General features: G+C 35.4%; 2 protein-coding genes across 2 annotated transcripts; both read left to right on the plus strand.

The window, feature by feature from the left end:
• The first annotated feature begins 1,075 nt into the window (after positions 1–1,075).
• Positions 1,076–9,058, plus strand: LOC107851338. The gene is made up of 5 exons (XM_016696311.2): positions 1,076–2,005; positions 6,840–6,960; positions 7,332–7,428; positions 7,621–7,707; positions 8,761–9,058. Exons 1-5 carry the CDS (start codon positions 1,957–1,959, stop codon positions 8,893–8,895), a joined length of 489 nt encoding a protein of 162 aa, XP_016551797.2. The 5' UTR covers positions 1,076–1,956; the 3' UTR covers positions 8,896–9,058.
• Positions 9,059–10,180: 1,122 nt separating this feature from the next.
• On the plus strand, positions 10,181–14,491 carry LOC107851146 (glyceraldehyde-3-phosphate dehydrogenase B, chloroplastic). The gene is made up of 9 exons (XM_016696072.2): positions 10,181–10,720; positions 10,803–10,910; positions 11,264–11,428; positions 11,564–11,731; positions 12,742–12,902; positions 13,221–13,282; positions 13,465–13,514; positions 13,619–14,025; positions 14,169–14,491. Exons 1-9 carry the CDS (start codon positions 10,622–10,624, stop codon positions 14,299–14,301), a joined length of 1,353 nt encoding a protein of 450 aa, XP_016551558.2. The 5' UTR covers positions 10,181–10,621; the 3' UTR covers positions 14,302–14,491.
• Positions 14,492–19,062: the final 4,571 nt, after the last annotated feature.

Raw genomic sequence — 19,062 nt, forward strand, 5'->3', positions numbered from 1 at the left:
TTTAAGAGGTGAAAATAGTACACTTTAAAGATGTTAAGAGGATAAATAAACAAAAGTTTAGTTAAAGTGTTAAAGTAAGTTGGGCGGATAAGTTCAGGGAAATGATGTCTTTTCTCTTTACATATTTGTTTACTATTTTTTTTTTCATTTTATTTCGTTATTAGTTATTGTGTGCTACTTTTCTTATAGTTGGCTTTTGTAGTATAGTTATCATTACTATGACCTTTGTTTTGGATTAAACTTTTATCGTCAATAAATGAGTTTTCTTTATTTGGCACGCAACTGTTTTAGATCATATTATATAAGAAAGATGTTTTGAAATTTTATATCTTTTACCAATTAATTTTTTTCCTAGATTAAAAAAAGTTGAGATATGACTTGAGAAGCGATATCTACAAGATAGTTTTACATTTATTTGTGTTGGATACAAAACATAGTACTTATGGAATTTAAATATAAATTAATTTAAGGGACTTGAAATTATGAGATTTCAATAAATAGTATGGGGTGTAAATCAACCCTATTAATAATGAAATATGAAATAAAACAATTATGTTGATGGTGATGGTACATGATAAAGGATTTGGTGACTTTTCTTTCTTTGATGTGATTCGCGCATCGTGCGGATACGTATACTAGTGGTTGATGAAAGAAAAAAAGAAGAACATGATAGGAAAAAGAAAATTGATGACTTTGGTTACTTTCAAAATCTTAAATATATCAGAAAATAATTAAATGAGAATGTAAAATGACGATTTTATTTATTGTGGAGTATTTTGATGAAGAGCAAAAAGTTTAAATTATTTTTTTAAAGGTCTTCACACTTTTAATATATTGTAGATGAATATGCAGATATGAAAAAATCATAGTCAAATGTTTAAATCTCGAGAAGCAAAATACTCCTTCTGTTCGCTTTTACTTGTCCCCATATTTCTAACTGAAGTGAAGTTACGATGGTTCAGACATGTGATGAGGAGGTGCACAGATGCTTCAGTACGGAGGTACGAGAGGCTGGCTATGCATGATTTTAGACGGGGTAGATATAGGTCGAAGAAATATTGGAGGAGGTGATTATGTATGATATGAAACATTTACAGTTTACTGAGCACATGACCTTTAATAGGAAAGTGTGGAGAACTCAGATTAGGCTAGAGGGTTAGTGGGTAGAAGATCATCCGTAATAGTAAGGAAGAGTGTTTTGTTGGTATATGTGCCTGAAGTTTCTTGTTCGTAGTGTTTCGGTTTATAGTATTATCTTGTGGTTGTCTTGTTTCCTTTATTAGCTAGCAGTATGTTTATAGTATTTTCTTTTATATTTTTGGTTTGTTATACTATTATTTGTCGTGAATGGGTTCTATCAAAAATAACCTCTCTACTTCATCTGAGATAGTGGTATGAACTGCGCATACATTATCCTCTCCAAACCCAACTTGGTGGGAGTATACTGAGAATGTTGTTGTTGTTGTTGACTTATCATTTTTGATATATTAAGAAAAAACAAACTATTTTTTTCTATTTTATCCTTAATATTATTGACTTATTCTCCAAATTTTTTTCAAGACGTACTCTAAATATTAATTAATAGGCATCGTATGGTAAAATAATTATATCAATAAATTTTCATAGTAAATGTGTCATGTCAAAAAAAAGACAAGTAAAAACGAATGGATTGAGTATTCTGAGCTGGTAATAAATTAGAATATTTTAATTTAAAATTTCCTTAAAAATTATTTTCCCTCATTATTATCATTTTTAGTGATAATTACAATCATTGGTTCCCAAATATCCACATGTCATGTTTAATTATGTTAGATAATCATCGACCTCACCGAACTAAAACAAACACAATCATCACTTACTCTCTCTCTCTGTTCTCTCTCTCCTACTGTCACTCTCCGGCCGCCGTCCTCCGCCGTTGATTCAGCATTTTCCGGTGACTGTCCTCCTCTTTACAGGATGATGATAGCTCTTTCAACAACCCCTTCTCTCCATTTCACTTGTGGTGGTAAATTTCTTTCCAAGATTTCATTTTGTATTTATGAGTTTTTTTTTTTGGTTATTTGTTGTAATTTTTGGTGTACCCTTTAATGGTAGTTTTTTGAGTTTGAGCTTTTTTTTACCATGTTTATTGTTATTAATTGAGGTTTGAAATAATAATAGCATAATTGGAAAACTATTTCAATTGTTTGTGTTTTGTTATCTACTTGATTTTAAGGTTTGATATGTTTTACTTCCACTAAGGGGCTCAAAATCGGAAAAAGTCAAACTAATTGAAGGTGGTTCAACATCTACTCTATATATATAAAAATAATTTTATCCGTATATAAATAGTATAATTTATCATCGAAGCGGGCTGGCCTAAAGTTGGCTCCGCCCCTGGAGCTGAGGAGATGGCCTCTCTACCTTCACAAGAACAAGGTAGGGGTTAGGGCCTAGGTAGGGGTGTGCAAATATCGAACTAACCGATAAACCAAACCGATAAAAATGGAGGCTCTCACCGTATTGGGGCAGGTTGGATGAAATGAAGGCTCGCTTCGGGAATTTTATGCGATAAGAAGGTGCCTCCCAAGCTTAAAGGCAAATTCTATAGAGTTGCAGTTCTGCCGGCTATGTTGTATGGAGCGGAGTGTTGGCCGGTTAAGAATTCTCATATCCAAAAGTACGATACACTCTTGTGGTGGGGCCCTTTCCCGGACACCGTGCATAGCAGTAGCTTTAGTGCATTGGGCTGCACTTTTTATATCCAAAAGTTGAAGGTGGCGGAAATGAGGATGTTGCGTTGGATGTGTGGATTTACAAGGGCTGACAGGGTTAGGAATGAGATTATTCGGGAGAAGGTGGGAGTGGTGTCGGTGGAGGATAAAATGCGGGAAGTGAGGTTGAGATGGTTTGGTTACGTGATGAGGGGCACGGATGCTCCAGTTCGTAGGTGTGAGAGGTTGGCCTTGGATGGTTTCAAGCGGGGTAGGGGTAGACTGAGGAAATACTGGAGAGAAACGATTAGACGTGACATGGAGCATTTACAGCTCACCGAGGACATGATCCTGGATAGGAAGGTTTAGAGGAAAAACACTAGGATAGAGGGATAAGGTGGGTGGATGTATCGTAGTCAGTAGTTAAGAGGGCTTTGGTATCCTTTGTTTAGCAATGTACAATATTTTTGTGGATGTCGTACCTATGTTAGTTTTATCATGTTTCATGCTTTTGATGTTTTTGTATATTGTCCTTTGTCTTGAGCCAGGGGTCTATCAGAAACAACCTCTCTACTTCTTTAGAGGTAGCGGTATGAACTGCGTACATTCTACCCTCGCTAGACCCCACTAGGTGGGAATATACTGGGTTTGTTGTTGTTGTTGTTGTTGTTGTTGTTATTGGGTTATTGAGTTAACAGTTTTTTAATGGTTTTATAAAAAAAATTATTGGGTTATTGGTTCGGTTCGTTTTTTTCTTATTGGGTTATTGGGTAAATCGATAACGCGCCTTGCGTGTGTACCTCAATTTGATGAGTTCAAACATTACACTAAATAGGATATTTGTTTAAATAATAAAGATGAATATAATAATTAAATTTAATATCTTTTGAGTATGTAAAGATGGGGAATTTATTTATTAAACCTAACATTTATCAAAAATATTTTAAAAAGTCGATCGACATTCATCTACCATCTGTAAATTGCAACAAAACAATACAATTATAGAGACATCAAAATAATACAATTAAATCTAATCTTTACACATAAAAAATTTTCACACTCGTCCGACACTCATCTACCACCTGTAAACAATAACAAAATAATACAATAATAGAGATATCAAAATAATACATCTAAACCTAACCTTTACATAAAAAATTCTTCAAAGCCGACCAACATTTATCTATCACCTGTAAACTGCAACAAAATAATATGAAAAGTTATATCAAAACAATACAATTAAACTTAAATTTTACACACAAAAATTTTTCAAAGCCGATCGAGATTCATCTACGAACTGTAAACTACCACAAAATAACAAACTAATAGAGATATTACAATAATATAATTAAAGCTAACCTTTACCTTAAAAGAAATTTCAAAGCCGACCCACATTCATCTAGCATCTGTAAATTAAAATAAAACAATAAGATAATAAAGATATCAAAACAATACAATTAAATCTAACCTTTACAAAAGAAATTCTTTAAAGGCAACCGACATTCATCTACGACCTGTAAACTATAAAAAAAATATAATAGTGATCACAAAGCTTCGATTTCGATCCAACTAATTCTTGTCTGAGCGAAAATTTTGAACCTAAAGAATGATTTTGAATAAAAACAAAGAAGATATATATACACACATGTTGAATTCTATTATGCTGACAAAAACAGTGAAGAAGTTGAGGATTAGAAAATCAAGCATCCACCAATCTAGACATGCAATCGAATCAAGTTAGATGAGCATCAATTGTATTCTCTCAATAGTCACACCGGTTTGTTCTCTAGTTTGTACATCTCAATATTTATAAAAGTATTTCCTTAATAGAGTCCTATTTTAGGAGTATTTTTTTAATTGAACAGTAGAAAAATAAATATTAATTAATTCTCCTATCATGTGTTTTAGGAGTTCCATATATTTTTGGAAGTCTAGTAGAAAGAAAAATATTAATTAATTGTTCTATCATATATTTTAGGAGTCCATATATTTTAGGAAATCTAGTTAATATAATAAAAGTAATTAAATAATAAATTAAAAAATAGTAAAAAGATAATTTTGTCTAAAGAATCTTTTAATGAAGGGCAAAAAGTTCATATCATTTTTCTAAGGGTGTTCACACTTTTAATATATTATAGATAGATATAGATATAGCTATAGATATTAGATATTAGATCATAGATCATAGATCAAAGCTCATAGCTCATAGCTCATGGGATATTGGATATTGGATATTGGATATTGGATATTGGATAATGGATAATGGATATGGATATCTTGATCATTGGGTATTGGGTATTGGGTATTGGGTATTGGGAATTGGGAATAGGGAATAGGGAATAGGGAATAGGGAATAGGGATTCGGGATTCGGGATTCGGGATTCGGGATTTAGGATATGGATATGGATATGGATATAGGACTTATTATATATTTCTCTTAATTTCTCTTTAATCTCTACAAATAGCTGATGCATTTACAAAATCAATGGCACGACGACGACATCAGTTTCTAGTCGGCAAATTGATGCTTCTTGATCTACCAGCATCAATTTGAGGGGGATGTTGACATGATGTAAATATTGTATATATTATTGTAACCATATATTGTTGTATATTAGTGTAATTACATAGATTTGATTTTGTAGTTAAAGAGAATAATAGTGGCTTTAGTAGAGCAGATTTGGTAGGATAAAATAACGGATTTAGAGGGATAGAAAAGCTGTTCTTTAGGGATAGGAAGACGGATCTTTAGGGATGTAATCATTGAATATTTTCTATTTAATGACAAGAGTTTCAATATTGAGAGGCATTCAGCAGAAAATTGATAGTTAAGAATCCCACATAGGAAAAAGAATGGACAATTGGTCACCTTATTATGGAATTGGACAATCCTCCCCTTACGAGGGAGGTAGCTTTGGAATTGAGTTAGACCCAAGATTTGTTGTTTTGGTGTTGGTGTTCTCTACTGATTTTAGGTTTGATATGTTTTACTTGAGCTGTGGGGGGTCTATATGAAACAATCTGTCTATAGGTAAAGAGAAGGTCTGCATACACATCACCCTACCCAGATCCCACTTGTGGCATTACATTGGGAATGTTGTTGTTCTCTACTGATTTTAACTGTTGAAGTAGTAAACTAACTGCTGCATATAGTAATTTGGGACACAAAAGACCTTGAGAACTTAGCAAAGGATCTTTGTTGTTGTTATACTTCTGTTAGGTCCTTTTTTTGTCCTGATCAGAGATTTGAATGTCTATTATGGAACATCTGGTTTTGTGGAACACAAATTTGCTTTAAAGAAATATTTCTGTCAAAGTCAAACTCCAGGCGCCATAAAAAAAAATCAGTAGGCGATGTCTTCCGATCTACCCAAACCTTGGTCAAAACTCAAAGTTACCAGGTACAGGTGTTGGTGGAATTAGTCTTGTCTTGGTGCGTGCAAGTTTTAAAAGAAATATTCCTGTCCGTCATGTTATATGGTGATTTTTGGCTATACAGAAAGTTAATGAAATAGACACACACTTTTGATACATAAACTAAGTATTAATAGAGCAAAATTACCCTTAGCATGTCCTCTCTCCGTTTCAACATTCTCATTTTATCCTTAGTGACACTCCCTTACAGGAATGACATGACATGTTTAAGATACAAGATTCAAAAGGTAGTTCTGGTATGTTAACACCTCTAATTAAGACCATAAGATTCAATAGTTTTCTAAACACTCTTAAATTTTTTGTATGGTTAAACTAACACATAAAACTGAAATGGAGGAAGTAATATTTTTCAATTTGTCTTGTCATCTCCTATAAGAGCATATCTTAAGGGCTTAAAGGGAAAAATGGGGGTGCTAAATTTAAAGTTTTTTCAAATTAAAAAAGTGTCGATCGAACAAGAAAAAAATGTATTTTAATTGATATGAGAGATTTATTTAGTATCAGCATGACATAGACATGAACAGACTGGCCTTTAAATATCCGTATCATAGAGTAATCTGTTGAATAAATGGCCCTTATTTCGTTCCAAAATCATTTTCCAAAATGCTTGTTCAATTTCATGCCAGGTGTAATGATTGGTTTAGTAATACATGACATGATCATATATATTAGCGACATGGTATAAGTCCTATAACTTTATCAATGTGCTAGGATCTAGTTTGAAGTCAGCAGATAAAAGTGTCAATGGCACCACCAAGTTGGCTTTCAGTCCATGGCGTGGAGAAAAATCACCCTCATCTAGAAGATCATTGACCGTTCAAGCTGGATATAGGTATTTCTTCTCTTATTGTTATGTTCTCTAGTCATATGCGGCTTATACATTTATGTTATATGACACTTTCTTTTGTTTGGTCATCACTTGTCCTTCGTGGAAGATTGCATTTTCATCTTGCTGAGTTAGTATGAGCTTTAATTAGACCAAATCAACTCAAAATAAGCTTACTGGTCCTGCAATTATTTAGTTTGGTCCGGTCGTTGTTCTGCAAAACTATGAATTCAATCGACTATGGAGTGACAGAAACAAACTTGGTTTGCCATTTAAATCGGAAAAAGAATATTGTAGTTTTGTTTATTCACACATTGGTGATCCACCGAGAGGGGAAAATATATTATGAGATGTTTGTCCTTCTTGTTTATTGGCAGTGATGGTGGAAGGCCAAGCAGTTCCAGTATCTTTGTTGGTGGCTTTCTTTTAGGAGGAGTAATCGTTGGTGCGCTTGGTTGCATCTTTGCACCAGAGGTAATCATCCAAAACTAGCTAATTTTTGGGTAAAGTGCAGTAGCACTTATATTGGTCACTGCCTTTGGTCTTCGTTGCTCTTTAAATACTTCTGAATTTGTGCCATCACTTATAAATTCCTTTACACATTCTTCTCTCTTGCTGTGTACCTCGGAGGAGTAAGCTGACTGTCCTTTAATTTCTCTTTTACAGATTAGCAAGGCATTAGCTGAAACAGATAAGAAGGACCTCATGAGAAAATTGCCCAAGTTTATATATGATGAAGAAAAAGCATTGGAGGTACGTTTTTATTAGAAGCAGTGAGAGATAGAGAGAAAGAATGTGTGTGTTTTGTGCAAGTGTACCGTCACACACTATAGATCAGAATCCTCTATTCTGGCCGAATAAATCTCTCCTTATGGATGTGATCCCCCTAGGTGTAGCTATCTGTCGCTTTTGAGTCTTCCTTCCTCAATCTTCACCTATAAAAAGATTTTAAGGTGAATAGGCAATGGTCCTGATTGCTGAGATTTTCTGCTTACCGCTCTCCGCTTCAATTGTTCGCTTGTGTAGAATATCTAGTTAGAAAGGGGGTGATGATCAAGCTATTTGTTAATTCATCTGAGCTCCAATATGTAGTCATGAGCTTGTTTAGCTAAGTTGCTCAGACTCTCCGAAAATGTTGCCGCACCCGTGTCAGATCCTTCAAAAATGCACTACCTTTGAAGGATCCAACAAACACCCAATGACATTTTTGAAGAGTCCGAGCAACATAGCTTGTGAGACAAATTACCCTTCAAGAGATGTGAAGGCAAAGGCTAGAGAAGTTACTCTGGGACCAGTCCGTTGCTAGGATTCAAAATAGCCAATCAAGGATTTTTGACACTCCCTTTTTACAAAGGTTCCATTAAGCTACACATAAATGCTATTCGTGGTCTTTTTATTTTTTATTTTTATGAAGTAAGATGTTTCATTACTGGCATCAAGCAGATGCAAAATATACAGAAATAGCAAATGTTAGCCCCATGACAATGTGATTCTATTCACTCCCCGGAAGCTAATCAAAAGGTGATGTTTCTCTTGGTCTTTTAATGAACGTAGTTAGGTGATCTATACAAGTGTGTCGTGCTTTGTTCTTCATGGTTGCTCTCTTTGAAGAAAGGGTAGAGACCCATTGCATCGAAGCTATCACCTTTATCTGAGTTTGTTACTTTTCTAGACTCATATAGCTTCAAAAGATACCTTATCCAGAAAACAGAAAAGCTTCTGAAGGACTAAATAACTTGCGGCTAAGGATGATAACCTTATTTCTGTTTCAAGTTCTAATGTATGCATATGCTTTTTTGTCTGCAGAAACAGCGCAAGATTCTATCAGAGAAGATCGATCAGCTGAATGACGCTATTGATGACATTTCCAACCAGTTGAGGTCCGGAGACGCAGAAAATGGAGCTGCCGTGAACTTGGATGGAGTTGAAAGTGTTATATAAAACCACTTCAATTGTTTTCATGTAAAGGGATAAATTTTCTGAATACATCCTAGTAAATTCCAAGAGCATTGTACCTGGACTATCTTAGAACTACATTACCATAAAAAATATGAAGTGACAATACAAGTTTAATATAACACAGGTAATTAAGTGTTATTCACAAGCATAGTCATCAAAAGTATATGTTTCAATTAATTGGAGGTTTGGTGTGCTTAGTTAGGTGTTAAAAGGACTAAAATTAGAATTTAGCGATAGCTAAAGAACCAAAAGTGCTATTAACAATTATCAGGTAATTGTTATCTCTCACGAACACAATTTTACAAGTATCGAGTAACTATGTTCATCAAGGTCTAGGCAAAAACATTGCAAGTACTGCATTGGACATGTTAATTGTTATCTTTCACGAGCGTAATTGTACAGGTATGGAGTAACTTTGTTAGACAAACAAAATTGCTAGTACTCTGTTGGACATGCTAATTGTTATCTCTTACGAGCACAATTGTACTAGTATCGAGTAATTATGTTCACCAAGGTAATTGTTCTCTCTCATGAGTGCAATTGTACAAGTATCGAGTAACTATGGCCACACTGTTTAGACAGAAACAAAATTGCTAGTACTCTGTTGGACATGCTAATTGTTATCTCTCACGAGCACAATTGCACTAGTAGCGAGTAACTATGTTCGTCAAGGTTTAGACACAAACAAAATTGCATGTACTCCATTGAGCATGCTACTTCCATAAAAAAATTGGTGGTTTTTAGTGAATAATAGAGGACCACTGATGTTCTGTGGATAGATCCATTTCTTTTCCAGACCAATACTTTCTTCTATACAAAAAATTATCCTTCTGCAAGACCATCTCTATATTGTCTTGTTCTCTAATGAATGGATAGTGGTATTATTCTTGTACTAGTTCTAAAGTTAGCCAGAACTAGTACTAAATAATAAATAGATGGGCATTCCACTGAACATGTAATTCAAAAAAGATTTTTTTTTTTGAAATTTTTGTTTCTTTTTCATTTTTTATAATTGTGGTGTTTGAGCTAGTTTGTTCACATCTTGACAAATTTCACGAGGTTTCTGCTATCTTCCATCAGCACAAGTACCAGATAACTCTATCCATCAAGGTTTAGATGGATGAGAAGAAATCATTAGATGGAGATCTAAACCTAAGACCTCATAGTCGAAACTTGTTATGTTTTAACAAGTCATGACACTTCGATAGTTATAAAATCATGTCATTCAGAGTATATAGTGAGGTTTTTTAACATATAAAAATATCATTCTTTCTGAAATAAACTAATGCACATATACTAGACTAGCCTCCTATAGTAACAACATGTCATATGTTGCTATCATTTGGTTCTTTGTCATGCATTTCCTCACTGTAAAATGATGGGATGGATGTTTTGATTTGTTCCCACAATTATGGTAAAGAGGATAAAATGAAAATTTTCCAACAATCTGTGGTTGAGATTGTTGATGATGGAAGGTGGAAAATACATACATATACATGAGGACATAGATCATCTTATCTCTTATCAATCTTGATGATGCACCACTCATTCCTTTGAACCTCAATTGCAACCAAACTTGAACTTTAACAATTTAAAAACTTAAGAAAAAAAAATAATCTAAAGTGTACATATATATATATATATATATGTATATATATTGCAAAGGATTTAAGAAGTTTTTGTTAAAGACCATTTGTTTTTTTTAGCCATGGCTTCTCATGCAGCTTTGGCTCCTACAAGAATTCCCATAAGCACAAGACTTCCCTCCAAGAACTCACACTCTTTCTCTACTCAATGCTTCTCCAAGGTCTTTACTTATTCATTCTTCTAATGAATGTATTTCTTTGTAATTTATATGCTTTGTGAATTAATTTGTATCCTTTTTGTAGAAATTTGAAGTAGCAGAGTTCTCTGGTCTTCGATCGAGTGGATGTGTGACATTTTCTAACAGGGAGTCTTCCTTCTTTGATGTTGTGTCTGCTCAACTCACTCCAAAGGTAATTATCTTTACTGTGAGAGGTTAAGCGTCTGCTTTAGACCACCAAGCAAAACAGGATATCGATCTTCTCAAGATAGAAAGAAATGCATTGCTTTTGATATACTCTTGTGACACTTATTCCTTTTTAGTCTGTTATCCAAAGAATGACACCTTTCATAAATCTCGGAACTTTTTTAACTACAAACTTCTCATGTTACCATTATTTGGGTGTTCCTGTAGCCACAGAAACGTCATGACATGTTTAAGACCAGAAGGTCTAGAAATTTTTTTGTGTCCAGTCGAATGCTGTCATAGCAGTACTATTCTACGTATAACTTTTTTCTGATACTCATCTATTTATCACAAAATTAGACAACAGGATCAGCAGCACCTGTGAAAGGAGAAACCGTTGCCAAGTTGAAGGTTGCTATCAATGGTTTCGGACGAATTGGTAGGAACTTCCTCCGCTGTTGGCATGGCCGCAAAGACTCACCACTGGATGTTGTCGTTGTCAATGACAGTGGTGGTGTCAAGAATGTGAGTAGTCCAAAGTCTTGCCTTTTTTTCCCCTTTACCTGCAAAAAATGCGCGCATTATGTTGCAGTTGCTGGTTTTACAATCAATTCTTCGCGGTCTGTTGTTAAAGATACTTGCAATATTATGTTAATGCAGGCATCTCACTTGCTTAAGTATGATTCCATGCTGGGAACATTCAAGGCTGATGTGAAAGTAGTTGATAATGAGACCATTAGTGTTGATGGAAAGCCCATTAAGGTTGTCTCTAACAGGGATCCTCTTAAGCTTCCTTGGGCTGAACTTGGTATTGACATTGTCATTGAGGTAAAACTAATTGCTCCAAATTCTGATAAACGACGAGTTAATAGCATTTTTGATCCCTCAATTATTGATAGATTCTAATCTTAGTACTTGTAATATCTGAGCTGAGGGTCTGCCAGAAACAGTCTCTCTACTTTTACGATGTAGGGGCAAGACTGCGAACGCACCACCCTCCCCAGATCCCACTTGTGTGGTTACACTAGGTATATTGTTGTTGTAATATCTGATTAAACATATTTAACCTTCAATTAATTAAAGTATGCACTTCTCCTCCGTTGCTTGTGAGTATTCACAAATTATTACTCATGCGTTAAGTTAAACTTGCACTGGTACTCCGTATTGAGAGTACTATAGTTCAAAAAATAGTCAAAATCTAATGTATTTCTCACATGTAGGGACGAAAACACATATTTTAATTAACTGAAGGTTAAATGCGCAGAATCATTATATCACAATTCACAAGGACTAAGATTAGAACTAAGGGATCAAACGTGCTCCTCCGCCTTTATGGCAATCAATGTAACTTCATGTTTTCATCTTTGAGCCCGAAAGTGAGGAAGCAAAGAAGAAACAGGAAAAAAGAAGTCATGGCATTCTATTACTAGAACTCGACTAGTCATATTTCCAGCTAATTCAGCAATCATTAACATGTCGAATAGCTCCAGATTGCATGCTAATATTCATCGCCATCATAACATTCACGTGATGCATACCTTTGTTGCTCGGATCCTTCAAAAATGTTGTCACGTATGCCTGATCCTCCAAGAGTTGCTCAATCTTGGAAGATCAAACATGGGTTCGGCTGCATTGTTGGAGGGTCGGAAGCAACATAACTGCATATCATCCACCTATCTCCTTTTATGCAACATCGCCAACTTATTTGCTTAACTAAATTAAAACAATCAGAATTTAACTTGTTGACATTGATCAATAACAGCACAACATTCATCATGATGATGCCTGAGAAAAGATGCTAATGAAGCTACCTAATAATGTCTTTTGAAAACTCACAGGGAACCGGTGTGTTCGTTGATGGTCCGGGTGCTGGGAAGCACATCCAAGCTGGTGCCAAGAAAGTTATCATCACTGCTCCAGCAAAAGGTGCTGATATTCCTACCTATGTTGTTGGAGTGAACGAACAAGAGTACACCCACGAGGTTGCTAATATCGTAAGGTCAGTACTTCAGCTCTGTCCCAATTTATGTGAAGCTGTTTGACTGCACACGGAGTAAGGAATAAAGCAAGACTTTTGACATTTTCGATCTAAAATAAGTCGACAGATATTTATGTAGCTATAAATCATCTCATTATAGGTAAAATGTGTATTTTGAAGTTAGATTGTTACTAAACATAAAAAGGTGTCGTGTTTTTTTGGACTGACTAAAAAGGAAGGAGGGTTACATAAATTTGGACGGAGGGAGTATATTTTTTGTTCAAGAAGGCATCAAATTAATGTTCCAAATCTAAAATTTAGCTTACTTTATAAATGCAGCAATGCCTCTTGCACCACCAACTGCTTGGCCCCTTTTGCAAAAATCTTGGATGAAGAATTTGGTAAGCAGCAGATTTTTTTGACACCCTCATCACAGCCACATTAATACTGTTGAAAACATTGTTAGAATGTCTGTGGCTTTAAGTTATGTTCTACTATTTATATCATCGGAAACAGAATCTCTAGCTTCACAAGGTAGGATTACACTAGGTATGTTGTTTGACTATTTCCATTCACTTTGAAGGTATTGTTAAGGGGACTATGACAACAACTCACTCTTACACTGGAGATCAGGTAATCATGATGTACGATACAGAATTGGAATTTGTGAACGTGCGCCTTCCAATGGTGCTTTCTTCTAAAATGGCGCTGAATAGATTTGATTATGTTGTATGCAGAGGCTTTTGGATGCTTCACACCGTGACTTGAGAAGAGCGAGAGCTGCAGCATTGAACATAGTCCCAACCAGCACTGGTGCAGCAAAGGCTGTGTCTCTAGTGCTGCCCCAGCTCAAGGGGAAGCTCAATGGAATTGCTCTCCGAGTGCCAACACCTAATGTTTCAGTCGTTGACCTCGTTATCAATGTTGAGAAGAAAGGAATTACAGCTGAAGATGTCAATGCAGCTTTCAGAAAGTCAGCTGATGGTCCATTGAATGGCATATTGGCTGTTTGTGATGTCCCTCTAGTGTCAGTTGACTTCCGATGCAGTGATGTTTCCACCACCATTGATTCCTCTTTAACCATGGTTATGGGAGACGACATGGTCAAGATTGTTGCTTGGTATGACAACGAGTGGGGATACAGGTAAACTGAACACAATCATTTGCAAGCTTATATAACCAACCTGAAAACTCTTTTGCATTAGCCATTAACATTAAAATATACACATGCACACACGCACGCATATATCTTTGATTAACTGGTGATCATACTTGGTAAACTTGCAGCCAACGTGTGGTCGACTTAGCTCATCTGGTTGCAAGCAAATGGCCCGGTTCATCTGTAGAAGGGAGTGGAGACGCCTTGGAGGACTACTGCAAGACAAACCCTGCTGACAAGGAATGCAAAGTCTACGAATAATCTCTCGCTGCTTTCTTTTCCTTTTTGAAATGCCAAATGGATGATTTTTGAAACTAATTGTTTTCCTTGTCCAAAATTTATAAATTAACGAGCGGCAGTAAAATCACACAGTTGGAAATCATGTGTACAGTCCTATAGACTGGCTTCAACACTAACCAAGAAGCATTTCAACAAGGAATTTTGTTTTTTATTTCCCAACTCCTAATATTTCAATATCTCTACTTAATTTCATCTCGTTAACAAAAGGCGTAACAAATAAACAAACACTCAAACTTGGCCTCAGTTGGCAAGTAAGCACTCTAGCTTTGAGTATGCACATCTAGACACCTCAACTTGTCTCGACTATGTCAGTTGAACACTAACTTACAAAAATGATCATTAAAACACCTCCAAAAATTATGTGCCATGTCAGCATCGTGTCTCCACGAAACATAGCAGGGACGAGTTGGAGCGTTTAGTTGTCAATTTAGACCAAGTAGAGGTGTCTAGATGTGTAGACTCAAAGTTGAAGTGCTTACTTGTTTGTGAGGGCAAGTCCGAGTGTCTGTTTATGTATTACTAAAAGAATGACTTTGAATTAGGAGATTTAGCTCCACTGAATCAGCGCGACATTGCATTGCGAAACCTGAGATTTCCTAGCTCCTATAACGAAGGATTTTTCTCTACAAACATGTAGCCATATATCATGTGAAGTAAAACAACGCTCAATGAGGTTTAAACTCTATAGAGAAGTGTTTTCAGATATCTGAATGTAGTTTCGGGTACACAATCAGTATGTTTACACACTACACTTCAACACAAGTTCAAGAATGTTTCAAGAACAAAAATGAAGTTTTAATACCTTCAACACAAGTGAAACATGAACTATCAAAGAAGTAACAACAACAACAACAAACCCAGTGTATTCCCACCTGGTGGGGTCTGGGGGGTAGGATGTACGCAGTCCATACCTCTACCTCTGAAGAAGTAGAAAGGCTGTTTCCGATAGACCCCCGGCTCAAGACATGCGGTACCACACAAACACATAGTAAAGCACAGCACAAGAAGTATGTTATCTAAAAGAAATAATATGTAGAAACAGAACCAAGTCCTCCGATTTCACGGAGTGTCCTTGAGGAATTAATTCCCCTCAAGTACTCGAGGTTGCGGAATTTTTCCTCCCAAGATAAAATGGCTCACAATCGGAATGTAGCGGTACCTCAAACGTTCAGATTCTTCGAACACACTCAACGACTGATGATCACAAAGAGTTTTTGGAAGTAGAAGAGTGTTTTTCAATACTAAAAATTTCGTACATACGTGAGAAAAAAGTTTAGGTATTTATAACCATCAAATGCCCCTTCGGAAAGGAAGCAATGGTTCATGGAAAGGTGTATCACTTCGGAACAGTCATATCTGTCCATTCCGAAACAGTATGTCTTTTCTGAACAGTTATGTTCGACCGAAAAATCACCCCTTTTTGAAGCAGTGTGTCATTTTCTCGAAGGGTTGCGTCCCTTTTGAGGTGCGTTTCTGTGTTTCTGCAAGCATTTTTATGGAGAAAATATTTTTCGTTGGATTTTTGGATTAAAAATTTCACTTGTTTTTCCAAGTTTCGAATAAACTTTGTCTAAAAAATTAATCTCATCGATTAATCATTTGCCAAACCCAAATCCAAAGCCAGGCCCAGCGAGCGACGATGACGACAATGCAAGACACCTCTTGGTTCTTTCCTCACTATCCACTTGAAGGAGTACTTCTTAATAAAAACATAATAAAGTTGCTTTCTCCCACCAATGTGGGAGAAGTATACTTTCCTTTAGTGAGTACACTTTTTTTTTAAGTGTAAGCTCACTTTACCCCCAAGAATTCCCTCCGTTTTTCATTCACACATCCTATTGAGCCCAACAATCCCCCACATGAATGGGAATGACTATTCTTTATAAAACTTTATGGACAAGTATGTGATCAGCAAGCAAAGACTGATTGCATCTGGATAAGAGGGTTTTCCTTTGAACTTTTCGTAGTGAACATGCATCGGATGCACTCGATCAATCGATAAATTTGATATCTTTGAACCGTTGAGCTTTAATGTACACCTAGACAGTACATGTTGCACAACCATCCTTTTACCATTTATGATTCTCACGGTTTTATTCGTTTCAGCTATGAATACGTCCTGATTTCATGAAAACTTAGAGAATAATCCTTTACTAACATTCATCTTGAAGCGGCTTCCACTTCACTTTCACATAGGTGATTTCTAAATGTTCAATCCTATAGATTAAACTATTTGGTCAAATCTACCACATTTAGATAATCATAAAAAAGCTTCACACCATAAACCTTATCCTTGTTTACTAAATATTATCTACATCATGAGAATGGGTTGGTATATTGACAATATTAAACCATCAGTCACAACTTTGTTTGATCTCTTTGAACCTAGCTCTTGGGATCTCCAAGCTGTCGGGTAGGGTTACCACCATAATGACTTGTCCTAGGCCGTAAACCCATTCCCTTTGATGTTCTCTCAAATCCTTCTCTAGATACTCCTTTTATAAGTGGATCCAATACATTATCCTTTGAATTCACATAGTCAACAATGATAATTCCACTAGAAGAAGTTCTCTAACGGTATTATGTCTCCGTCTTATATGACGGGATTTACTGTTATACATCATGCTCCTTGCCCTACCTATCACTGCTTGTCTATCATAGTGTACACATATTGGTGCCAATGGTTTGGGCCAATAAGAAATATCTTCCAAGAAATTTCAAAGCCATTGAGCTTCTTCGACGACTTTATCTAGAATGATAAATTCAGATTCCATTGTAGAGAGGGCAATACATATTTGTTTGGATGATTTCCAAGAGACAAATCCTCCACCTAAAGTGAATACATAGCCACACGTGGATTTTACTTCATTAGATCCGGTGATCCAATTTTCATCACTATATCCTTCAATTACCGCTGAATATTTATTATAATGCAAAGAATAGTCTTGAGTGTATTTGAGATACCCCAAAACTCTTTTCATTGCCATCCAATGAGTTTTATTGAGATTACTTGTGTACCGACTCAACTTACTAATAGCACATGCTATGTCTGTCCATGTACAATTTATGATATACATTAAACATACCAACACTCTTGCGTAGTCCAACTGTAAGTCACTTTCACCTTCATTATTTTGAAGTGAAAAGCTCACGTCCAATGGAGTCTTGGCAATACCGAATTCCAAATAATTAAACTTGACAAATACCTTTTCAATATAATAAGACTGTGATAATGCCAACCCTTGTGGAGTTGTGTGGATTCTTATTCCTAAAATCACATCCGCAACTCCAAGGTCTTTCATATAAAACTTGATCTCAAGCATTCATTTCGTAGCATTTATGTCAGAACTGTCTCTACTAATGATCAACCTATCATTAAATACAAACAAACAATGACCTTGTGATTTAGAGTGTCTTTAATGTGAACACATTTATCACATTTGTTTATCTTAAACTCATTTTCCAACATGGTTTGGTAAAACTTTGCATGCTACTGTTTAGGTGTTTGTTGTAGTCCAAAGAGAGACTTAACAAGTTTTCACACCTTTTTTTCTTTACTAGGAACCACAAAACCCTTGGGTTGTTCCATGAAATTTTCTTCCTCCAATTCTCCATTTAGGAATGCTGTTTTCACATCCATTTGATGGATTTCAAGACCATATACCACCACCAAGGTAATTAACATCCGAATTGACGTTATCCTTGTTACAGACGAGTATGTATCAAAGTAATCAAGGCTTTCCTTCTATTTGAAGCCTTTTACTACAAGTCTTGTCTTATATTTTTTAATAGTACCATCCACTTTCATTTTCCTTTTAAAGATCTATTTAGAACCTAAAGGTTTATTTCATGGAAGAAGATCAACCAACTCCCAAGTATGGTTGTTCAAGATTGATTCAATCTCACTATTGACTGCCTCTTTCCAAAAGGATGAGTTTGAAGATGACATCGCTTCTTTAAATGTTTGTGGCTCATTTTCTACGAGAAATGTTACAAAATTTGATCCAAACGAAGTTGACATACTTTGACGTGTATTACTTCTTGGATTCTCATCATTATGTACATCTTCATTTAGTTTATCTCGAGGTCATTTAGATCCTCCATTAGACTGTTCATATCTAGTTTTATACGGATAAATGTGTTGAAAGAACTTAGAATTATCTGATTTAATTACCATATTTTTATTGATATTCGGATGTTTGAATTTATGAACCAAAAGCCGACATGATTTACTACTTTTAATGTATCCTATGAACACGCAGTCCACTATCTTAGGTCCTATTTTACCCTTTTAGGCATAGAAACTTGAACTTTCGCTAGACACTCCCACACTTTGAAATATTTTAAGTTGAATTTCCTTTATTTACATTTTTCATATGAAATTGATAGTGTCTTATTATTGGGCACTCTATTGAGTATTCAGTTAGCTGTAAGGATAGCTTCCTCCCTACAAGTTTTGCGGTAAACCTGAACTTCTAAGTAAGACATTCATCATTTTCTTTAAGATTCAGTTTTTCCTTTCCACAATTCCATTAGATTGAGGTGAATATGGGGCCGTAGTTTGATGGACAATTTTATTTTATACATAAATTTTGGCAAAAAGAGATTCATATTCTCCACCCCTATCATTTCTTATTGTTTTGATCTTTTTCTCTAACTGATTTTCAACTTATGTTTTATATTGCCTAAATGCATCTATTACTTCATCCTTACCGTTTAGCA

The sequence above is a fragment of the Capsicum annuum genome, chromosome 12, assembly GCF_002878395.1.
Source record: "Capsicum annuum cultivar UCD-10X-F1 chromosome 12, UCD10Xv1.1, whole genome shotgun sequence".
In the NCBI taxonomy this organism is placed as follows: domain Eukaryota; kingdom Viridiplantae; phylum Streptophyta; class Magnoliopsida; order Solanales; family Solanaceae; genus Capsicum; species Capsicum annuum.